The following is an 11,627-nucleotide window of genomic DNA, read 5'->3' as shown; positions in this document are numbered from 1 at the left end:
CACATGAACCCACATCCTTTTTCAATGACAGCAATGTTGATGCCAACCGAATTAAGACGCAATTAATAAATTATAATTTATATTTAATTTTGTTTAAATAAATTTATTAATATTTATTTGTAAGTCTTTCACTATTTTTTTATTTTATGATAAAGTGGTACGCTGTTATTTAATAATACTAACATATACATTAATAGTGCCTCAAATACTATTGCGTAATATATATGGGATGAATTTGTATTTGAATCCAACATTTATACATTTTATAGCTGCCTATCAAGACAAGGCAAAGTATGCAATTTTTATGCTTAGCAAAATAGATTTTAAATTGACAAAGTCAACATGTATCTAATCCACATGTCTACCATCAGGTTTTCTGCTGCCCAAATACATCTATACGCCTAAAAGAAAGAAAGAAAATTCCTTGTTATTTCATATAATATTATAGAATGGATCAAACTTTTGACCCAACATTCTCTTAATCTTGCATAAAAATCAGATCGTCACCCCCACACGGTACTTCCTTTTGATAAGCATTTTTATTTTTCTTCCCAACTTACTCAACACCTTCCTTTTCCTTAACTCATTACATTATATATCTAAAACTCTGTCTTATCTTCTACCAACATATATATATATAGCTTCGCCACACACATTAAACCTTAAACCCAAAGTTGTTAATGGATAAGTGGTATTTGCTTAGCCGCCTAAGGAGGGCGGTGAACAAGGTAAAAGTGTTGCTGAATTTCAATATGAATCGATGGCGTATTGCTTCCATGATCGGTACTTCTCGGAGCAGCAAAAGGCTGAGCTTCACGGATAGGCCAGGGTTGAGGGCGTGTGCGGATGACAATGATTCCGAAGATTCGGGGTATTGTTGTAATCGACTGGCTCGGACAACAAGTTATCCATCGGAGGATGATATTGACAAGAGAGCTGAGATGTTCATTGCAAATTTTCATCGACAACTTCAGATTGAAAGGCAGGTTTCATTGGAGCTCAAATACCTTCGTCTGAACAGCTTTGACAACATTTCTCCCTGATTAATGTATGCTTCTATTCCCTCATTATTTCATTTGTATTTATTTCGGAAAAAAACAATAAAGGATTGAACATTGAAGCTTTTATTGGCAATTAAATTCAGTGTGAATATTTTGTAATGGAAACCCGCAAGTTTTATCGGAGGTTGTCCAGTTTTGCAAATTCGATTTGAAGTTGTAATTCTTTGTTTATTTCGTCATCACAATTTTGATTCTTTTGAGAGATTCTAAGGAAAAGTATTATTCAAATCATATATATAATATTGAAGCAGATTTTAATTAATGAGATCATTGTGATATTGTCACCACTCACCACCATTAAAACTATTAAAACAAATGAAATAATTTTTATGTCAAGACAAATGAAATAAATAAAAGATTTTTTTTAATTATGTTAAAACCATTGTCTAACTTCGATTCATATTATTTTTATGAAATGAGTTAATTTCAGTTTCGGTCTTCCGTAGTCTGTGATCTATGTAGTTAAACCCTTTATTTCAGTTTTTTTCTTTAATTCAATCCCTGTTGTTAATTATTTTAATTATTTATTTTATGTGATTTATGCATTCTTATTGGTATTTTGTAAAGTTCTGATAAAACCAAAGAAAATAAAAGCAAAATAGTTTCCGAAATTCAGAAATTAAAATCATTAAAGTAGACCTCTCCTCCCTTGCAAACCAAACGTCTAAAGAAACTAGTTGAAATCTCTCTGAAAATCATCTAAAATCCTTCTGCATGTAAAACCCATTGATCAATCTCAGAGAGAAACACTTTGGTAACCTATTTGGAGTACATATAGCTCAATCTCTAAAAACCCAAAGCTTTCTGTTACCCATATTACGTGCTCTGATCGTAATACAGAAAGACAACTTATATTATTAAATGAACCTAAACATGTCCTTAGTCTAATCAGAAATAAGCAAATTGATTGAAAGACTAATATGTTGTCTATCAAGTCCAATTGGGGAGATGTCTTGTCTTGAGCATCGGAACAGATGACTCCCAGAAGATAGAGACATAAATGTGACTAACTAGGCTAACAGTACATCGGACAAGACCTAAGCAAAATAGATATTGAATTCGTTTATGCATTTATTCACTTGTGAAGTTCATAGTGTAACATACCTAAATCCTAAGTGGATGGCAGACCATGTATGCGTGACTCGTACACTTTGATGTAAGTAAAAGCCGGAGTTCAAATAGATAAGGAACCGAAAGCTGGTGCGTTAGGTGTACGACTTTTGTAGTATGTGTCATTCACAACAGTGGAATTCATAGCCCAAAGCATGGTTGATGAAAAGTAAGTGTGGTGACAGGTCGTCTATCTTTGTGATGGATGACTTGATCACTATTTGATAGTGATTGACTTTCATGAAAAAAGATGTAATGGTTACCATGAGATAAAATATGATCATATTAGAAGAATGGATATTATCCCAAAGAGATCAAGGATATCCTATGAGGGTAACAAACTTATGACAAGCACTAAGTAATTGTTTTCGTAATGGTATGTCGTTGAGGAGAGCTCAATCACGATACTATAGTGGAATGACTTCATGACCAAATGAGTTTATAATTAATAGGCAAAAAGCTAGAACTTCATTATAAACCATTTGAGCCTCAACTACATATGTCCAATCGGTCCCTCCACTAGCTCATTGAAACAAAAAATGAATTGCGTGTTTGAATAGAAATACACAAAATGAATAGAAAAAGAGAAATGAGAAACATTCAGGATCTCCAAGATGGAGAAATGGAATCATTTGGAAATGAATGTAGGTTTCCAAAAAAATAGAAACTTGCAATCTTATATAGGATTACTTAAAAAATTATGGAAGAATGAGTTTATATTTTTGGACTATTTTGAAGCCTAACAATGAAAATAAATCATCCAGTCATAGTGAATATGTTGAGTTGTGACATATTGAATGAATTTTCTCAAAATTTTATCGAGGTAAAATGGTCAAAATTTTACCGAGGGTAAAATTGTCAAAAATCTTAACGGGATAAAATTGGTATGAGAAAATTATTTAATATATAAATATTAAAGTTTATTTTGAGAAGTAGAAAAATTGAATCAGGTTGAATCACATTACAGAGTACTCGGTCAGAAGGCCCAAGAAGTACTCGTAATTGGACTCGATGTGAGAGAGGCCCAAAACCCCTTATATAACATAAAGGGGTGAAAACCCTAGTAGAAATACAAGGGTGAGTTGTTCACCCCTCTCTTACTCTAAGTAGGATGTTATTTTTCTATTTAAAATAAACATCTACAACTTTATAAGGGTTCTAGCTTCTCTTCCTATAAATAGATGGCACCGGTAGAGCTATTAACACAACTCTTGGGATATTGTCATTTTTCCTAAAAACAGAGATAATTATTCTCAACTTATAAACATAATTTTTAGAATAACAATTTTACCGATTTCTTTTTAAGAAGAGAGAATTTTTGTTTTCACCCCAAAAAAGAAATTTTTTTCTATTTCTGTGTTTTGGTTCAATTGGTTCGAGCCCACACTCGTAGTAGTTTGTGGTACAAGAATAGCAGAGAAGATCGTTTGGTTGAAAGCCGAAAAACATCAAGGATCCGCTTACCAGAAAACACAAGTGCATATTCAGTTAAGGTTTATTGCTATAAATATCACAAACCAGGTCGATTTTCAAAATTTTAATTTTTCGTTATGCAAGAAAATTGTTTTCGAACCGGGTGTTTTTCCAACATGACATGGTGTATTGAGGTAAGTAATGAAAATGGAAATAAAGGATTGATTTGTAAAGCATGACAATTGTGTATGTACAAATTGAATGGTATAATCATATGAAATGTATATGATCAAGTAGAACATGGCAAGATGCTGTAAGAATGGAAAGATTATGAAATATGAGTTAAGGCCCGTGTGTGCTTAGTGAATGATTAGGATACAAATGACATGTCATTAGGGTGTTTCAGGCACTATGTGTCGGTGATTATAGTTATCAGGTACTTTGTACTGCTGTTACAATTTTCAAGCACTCTGTGCCAGTGTTATATTATCAGGTACTATGTACCAGTGGTGGATATCATATAGATGGCTAGAATCTAGCATTTGTTGCAGATTCTCGTTAGCTTTTGTGAGCATTATTTCCCCGCGTATCTAAAGTTAAGTTGCTATAATTTTCCAAGCAAAACAATTAATGAAACGTATAGAAATGAAATCCTATGGCATGAGCGGTTGTGTATTTGTTTATTGTAATTTGGTCTGTGAGATATGCTAGCTTGAGAACTTGATAATGTTATATGCTCATATCTAACATTTTGGTATGGTAGGAAATGTGAAACATGGCAAGGAATACTAGCTATATGTAAACATTGAATTGTATATTTTAAATGACAGGTATGTGATGTTTATTTATACAAACTTACTAAGCTTTAAGTAAGCTTACCTCGTTTTGTTTTCTTCCTTGTAGATTGTTGGAATCGAGCTGTTGATTGGATCATCTTTGGAGATCACAATATCTGTTAACTCTTTTGGTAGCTATTTACTTATTTTGGTATGGTTATAAATGACATGTAAATAGGGTTTTAGCAATGTATGTTATAAGTATTTTGGTTCAGATTTGTGCCTTTCGTTATATGAACTAAGTGTATAAACATCTAATCTAATGGTTATTTTGGTGGCTTATGTTAGTATAAGCCTATTTGATATCTATCAAGTTATCTTGGTTATGAAATGTTGTTTATGTTCTTGGTTAGTTGGTGAACTTGGTTTGATGAATATTGTCATGAGAAAATGGTGTTGGTTTCATGATTGAATAGACATGAAATGTTAAGTTTGTTTATGCTTGAACTGTGGTGCCAATGATGGAATATTGGTTAAACACTTAGGTTGGTTGCTATATTGTGTAATTTGACAGGTATTTGATGTATTTTGTATAGGTTTAATAGTTGGTCTTGCATGACTGGTGGCCTAAGTGAATATAGGTGTGATTTCTTGGTTTAGAAGGCATGTTTAGGTGCACACGGCCTACCCCATGGCCGTGTGCCTTGAGTGCAAGGCATGACCATGTTGACTGTTGTATTTAGGTGCAGGTTGATCCACACAATCATAGTCTGTTACGCAGTTAGGCAACACGACCATGTTATAGAACCACATGGTCTCAACCTTGTCACACGACCGTGTGATCCCTATTTTCACTTTTTATCTATCTTTTTATTAAAGTTTCAAATTAGTCCCAATTTGTTTCTTAATTATTAAGAGCTTCGTAAGCTCAATTAAGGTTTGGTTTTTATTTAATATTATTGAATAATTGTATTTATATTGAATTATGGGTTTGTTGATTATTTATGTCGAATTATTGAATGATATTGATGTTTAATATTTGTAATACCCTATAGCTCAGGTCAGGTGACTGGATCTGGTATAGGGTGTTACATTTAGTGGTATCAAAGCTATGGTTCAGTCAATTCTTGGACTGAACGTAGCATGTATTGAGTCTAGAAATATATGCCACTTTATAACATGTGATAGTGTGATGACTTCTAATCAGTTTGACTTGTTTTCTTATAGCTTAGATTATTTATATTGTTAGTGATGTTATGCATTTCAACTATTTATGCATTCAGATAAAATTATGACTATGTTATTCATGCATTATAAATATGGGGAAAGCAACTGAATTAATTATTAAATCCTAACCGGACTATAATTAATTAACACGCTATCTAAATGGTGCATGTTTAATATATATTCGAGAGAATTAGGTTAAAGTTTGTAATAATTTGAGAGAACCTTATTACCTTGCATAATCTTAGGATTCATGTGATTAAACTGATTCAGTATAGAAATATTATTGTTACCACACAAAAACCTATTTTTGTGCTTATTAATTTTACTAAGTTGTTGACATAGACATATGTTATACTTAATAATTTAATAAGTTGAATTCTTAGGCGATGCCTAAAAAGGTAACCTTGAAGTCATAACAGACATAGATATATGCAGACAAGAGGTTAAACTTCGGACTTCGAGAGAAGCTAAAGTACTCGTAAATAAAATAGGATTGATAAATACCGAGTTGCCATGGAATTTTCTGAAACACCATTATCAATATTTAAATATTTCTAAGTTAGGAAGGAGAATTATTCTAACACATGCATGATATTGTGATTTCTCTGAAAGACTTGCATACTCATTCCTTGATATATTTAATTTAATTTTAAGCATATTTAAGTTAGTTTAATTTAATCGAACTCATCACTTAAATTTATTTCCATCACCAACCAATTTGCTAGTAATTAATTTTACAATATTTGATTCACATAAACAGTCTCTATGGAGACGATACTAGATATACTTATCACTTTATTACTTGTCAACGATTGTGTATACTTGCACGTCAATCGAATCATCTCAAGACAATTATCTTGTGAAAATGGCTTGTAGCAATGACAATGAACTTAAATTGTTTTAACAACCTTCTAATGGGGTGTTAGATTAGGTGTAACCACTCATTAGTTATGTTTTTTTATCACCAAAAAAAGGTTGCACTCAACCTACTTTTTAATTTAATTTTTTCTTTCTATATGTAAAGGTTTTAACTTTTGTTGGTTTTTAGTTCATTTTATGGCTTTTGGTATTACATAATGTTGCACTATGCTACTTTTTAATTTGAACTTTTTTTTTCTGGCTATATTATACGATACATTTTCTTGTTGAATCTTAAATTTAGTTTTTCATTTTATTTCCTATTTTCTTTTTCTTTTTACAATAAATGAAAGATTCCAAAAGGGAAAAAGAAACGAGGTAGCTATAAAAATCACCCGCAATATAGTTTCCCATTCCAAATATATGCTATCTGTAGATCATTTTAAAAAAGCAAGGTTCTTTTTGGTTCACATAGAAGAAAGCATGTTAGTAAAGAAATTCAAATGGTGCTTTCAAAATGACCGAATTTAATTCAGTTATTATTATTATTTTTGGGTAAACTATAAAATTAGTCACCAAATTATTAATGTGTTTCTGTTTTGGTTACCCAACTACGAAAATTTCCAATTTAGTCACTCACGTTTTAGATCATTTTTATTTTGGTCACTCTCACGTTAAATGGTTAACAAAAGTAATGATGCGGCATTTTTCTAACTGGTAAAATAACACATTTAATCCTCAATACTTACACATCTATCAATTTGATCATAATTCTAAATAATTCAATAAATTTAACCTCTACATTTACAAATTCTATCAATTTGATCCTCAAACACATTTAATTAAATATAATTATAATTATATTTAAACACTGTCGAAACCGTTTTTATTTTTGAAAAAAAAACAAAAATTTAGTTGTCGATTTAAAAAATAAAAAAATGGGAGTCGCCACCGATCCTTTTTATTTAGGTGTGATCGGGTCACCTCAAAAAGTGGTATTTTTAATAAGCGATTTGACTTTATTAAAACAACGATTTTAGTTCACGAAATTCAGAAAAACGGGTTCGGGATTCGGTTACGTACGAGGAAGGATTAGCACCCTCGTAACTCCCAAAAATTGGTACCTAGTTAATTAATTAATGTCTTAATGTCGAAAATTGAAAAAATATGATCCTTAGTAGAAACTTTAAAAATGCGTTACTTATTTAGACTTTTCTCATTTCGGAAAAAGAAAATATCACACCCAATGCGTTAGAGCATGACATTCTACTTCTCCAAAAATGAGTTTGTCCAAAATACTCGTGTAATAAAATTTAAAAGAATATTCATTTGTTATAAAAATATAGGTAGGTATGTGTATATTTTAGCGTTATAAAAAATATATGTAAGAATATTAAAATATACATAAATGAATATTTAATAACAATAATACTTAATAACAATAAAATCAAATTTAATAATAATAAATAATAATAAATAAATAAATAAAAAGACTAAATCGAGCTTTGACATAAATTCTGGGACTAAATCCGCAAATAAATGAAGTCGAAAGAACCCTATTGAACACGCCAATAATGCAAAGGGGTTGGAAAGGAAATTATCCCTTCTCCTCTAAAACGGCGTCGTTCAAATAGGACTAAATTGAAAACGAAAATAAATTAAAGTGATAAATTTAAAAATAAAGAAAAACCCAATTGGATGAACATTAAAAGGCGGAGGGGCTAAAAACGCAATTTACCCCTCTGCATAAAAACACACGGATTCTGGGTCGGGTCAGGTCGGTTTCGGGCCGGTCTATGCTTAAACGATGCCATTTTTAACATTTTGGACCGCTCCCAAAACGGTACCGTTTAGTACCACTATTTAAATCAATTTTTCCCCAAAAAAATCATTTACAGCAAAAAAAATAAAAAAAAAACTTAATATTCCTCTGCTAGGGTTTCGACCCTAGCTTCTATGCCGCCGCACCTCTGCCACGATCCCACCGTGAAAGGTCGTCGGAGCCGCACCCCAAAGAGGCTTTTTAGCTTTTTTAGCGCAGATTTAAAGGTGTCTCCAAGTATTTTCCTTTTCTTTCTTTTTAGTTTCCGTATAACAAATAAATAAATAAATCGAATCGAAAGAAAAGAAAACAAAGAAAACAAATCACTACCTTTAATCTCTATTTTGTTTTTCTCTCCTTGATATTGTGAAAATACTCGTTTTTATATTAATTTCCCAAAACAAAAATCCCCTCTATAGTATATTAATGGTCTTTTTATAGCCATAGTAATAATAAAAAAATAAAGAAACAAATCATGTTTGATATCTTCTTGATCTTTGATTTTGTTTCTTTCTTTGTGTTTATTTCTTGCAGGTGAAGGCGTGCGGCTCATGCGGGGGCTTGGATGCGGCGCAAAAGTTTACCCCAGAAACCTTAGGGGTTTCTAACATTGTTTTGGGCCACTGGGTTGGTATTGTGGGCCTCTGTATTTCGGGTTTGGGCCATATAGGCCTGTTGTAGTTTGGGCCTTTTAGACCCGGGCCAAAATTAGGTATTACTGCTGCCCCTCTTTGCTTGTTGTTGTGTAACAGGGACAGAGCAAAGACTAAAAAATGCTCGATTTTGCCTGTCGTGCTGGTCTTAGTACTCTTCTTCTTCAAGTAGCCTCGTTCCTTCCTACTGCATCTTCAAAGGTATAGGAACTAGTGCTTCCATCTACTTTACTACAACTTTAGGGAGATAAGACTTATAGCTTCAACTTGATCTGCTATCACTTAAAGATGAATTTGATGTGATTTGTTCTGCCACAATCTCAGCGAGATAAAATCCATCATTCTAATCCACTCCACTAAAACTTTAGGGAGATAGGATTTTTTTGCCCCACTGTAATTTCAGGGGGATAAGACTTGCTTTCTTGAGTCTACTCCACTGCAACTTCAGAGAGATAAGACCCGATGTGATCTACTCTACAGCAACTTCAGAGAGATAAGATCTGTGGATTTAATCCGTTCCGCTGCAACTTCAGGGAGATAGGATTATTGGCTTTAATTTGCTCCACTGCAACTTCAGGGAGATAAGATTCGCCACCTTCAGTCTGCCTCACTACAACTTCAGGAGGATAAAACTTGCTTACTTAGTCTGCTCCACTCCAACTTCAGGGAGATAAGACTAGATGAGATCTGCTCTTTGCAACTTCAAAGAGATAAGATCTGTGATTTTAATCCGCTCCATTGCTACTTCAGGGAGATAGGATTATTGGCTTTAATCTGCTCCACTGCAACTTCAGGGAGATAAGATTCGCCATCTTCAGTCTTTTTAATTGCAATGTTGGGGAAACAAGATTCGCCGTCGTAGCTTCAATCAGTTCCACTACACTACCAAGGAAGTAAGATTTGCTGTTGCGGCTTCAATCTTTTTCACTGTAATGCCAACGAGATAGGATTCGCTGACCACAGCTTCAATCCGCTCCACTTCAGCTAATCCAAGCCTTAACGCCAGGGAGATAAGATTCACCGTCGTGGCTTCAATCTGCTCCGCTACAACGCTAGGGAAGCAAGATTCGCCGTTGCAGCTTCAATATTGCAATGTTGAGGAAACAAGATTCACCGTCGTAGCTTCAATCTGTTCCACTACACCGCCAGGGAAGTAAGATTCGCCGTTGCGGCTTCAATCTTTTTCACTGTAATGCCAAAGAGATAGGATTCGTTGCCCACAGCTTCAATCCGCTCCACTTCAGCTAATCCAAACCTTAACGCCAGGGAGATAAGATTCGTCATCGTGGCTTCAATCTGCTCCGCTACAATGCCAGGGAAGTAAGATTCATCGTTGCGGCTTCAATCTTTTTAATGGCAATGTTGAGGAAACAAGATTCGTCGTCGTAGATTCAATCTATTCCACTACACTGCCAGGGGAGTAAGATTCACCGTTGCGGCCTTAATCTGCTCCACTGTAATGCCAAAGAGATAGGATTCGCTGCCCACAGCTTCAATCCGCTCCACTTCAGCTAATCCAAGCCTTAACACCAGGGAGATAAGATTCGCCGTCATGGCTTCAATCTACTCCGCTATAACGCCAGGGAAATACGATTCGCCATTGTGGCTTCAATCTTTTCCATTGCTACGTCAAGGCAATAAGACTGATGTCTTTGATCTGCTTCACTGCCAATATAGGAAGGCAAGATCTGTTATTTTCAACCTACTCCACTGCAGCTGAAGGAGACAAGGCTGGTATCTTCGATCTACTTCGCTACCAACGTGGCGCGATGGTGATGAAAATCGAAGGTGGCGTGTTGCAAGGATACTGCGGCGGCTTAGTTTGCTGCTTAGGGTTTCTGATTTGGGTTTTCTGGTGTTGGGCCATTTGGGCTGAGTTGGTTTTGGGTTAAGGTTATTTGGGCTAGTCTAGCTAATTGGGTTTAGTGTCTGGGCTAGGTTAATTGGGTTGTTTAACAAACTGTGGTGTTTGGTTTTTTTATTATCTATTGGGTCGGGCAAATATTAGGCCTTACAACTATGTCCTAATCTAATGTGTCTAGACTTTCCATTATATACTTGGCTATATGCCTTTGCTAGAGTAGCCTCACTATCACAACGGATAGAAATAGGTGAAATTGGCTTAGGCCATAAAGGTACATCATAAAGAAAATTTCTTAACCATTTTGCTTCTTTAGATGCAATGCTAATGCAATAAATTTCACGCCACGGTGGAATCAGTAATACATGTTTGTTTCTTGGAACCCCAAGAAATGACTCCTCCACCAAGAATAAAGATCCATCCACTAGTAGATGCATGATCTTCCAAACTTGTAATCCAACTAGCATCCGAATACCCTTCTAAAACTGGAGGATATCCATTATAACACAATCCATAGTTAATAGTTTTCTTTAAGTACCTAAGTACTCTATTCAAAGCTTGCCAATGCAAACTACTTGGATTACTTGTGTACCTACTCAATTTTCCAACAAGATATGCAATATCCGGTCTTGTACAAATCATTATGTACATAAGACAACCAATTAGACTTGCATATTTCAATTGATCAATTTTCCTACCAAAGATTAGATACTAATTTTAATTGAGGATCCATGGGTGTAGATGCTAGTATACGATTGAAAAGATCAAACTTTTAAGCACATTTTCAATGTAATGTGATTGTGATAAAGCTATAGTGCTTTCATCTCGGGTTATTTTAATCCCAAG

General features: G+C 34.1%; 1 protein-coding gene across 1 annotated transcript; it reads left to right on the top strand.

Annotated features, from left to right (window-relative positions):
• The first annotated feature begins 549 nt into the window (after positions 1-549).
• LOC105793579 (uncharacterized) lies at positions 550-1,203 on the top strand. The gene has a single exon (XM_012622468.2). It carries the CDS (start codon positions 681-683, stop codon positions 1,041-1,043), a length of 363 nt encoding a protein of 120 aa, XP_012477922.1. The 5' UTR covers positions 550-680; the 3' UTR covers positions 1,044-1,203.
• The last annotated feature ends 10,424 nt before the right edge of the window (positions 1,204-11,627 follow it).

Source organism: Gossypium raimondii, chromosome 8, assembly GCF_025698545.1.
Source record: "Gossypium raimondii isolate GPD5lz chromosome 8, ASM2569854v1, whole genome shotgun sequence".
Taxonomy (NCBI): domain Eukaryota; kingdom Viridiplantae; phylum Streptophyta; class Magnoliopsida; order Malvales; family Malvaceae; genus Gossypium; species Gossypium raimondii.
The sequence above is the reverse complement of the archived record's forward strand: the minus strand, read 5'-3'. Positions and strand labels throughout refer to the sequence as shown.

Coding starts and splice junctions, on each gene's coding strand:
- LOC105793579 (XM_012622468.2), top strand. CDS start 681: ATGGATAAGTGGTATTTGCTTAGCCGCCTAAGGAGGGCGGTGAACAAG.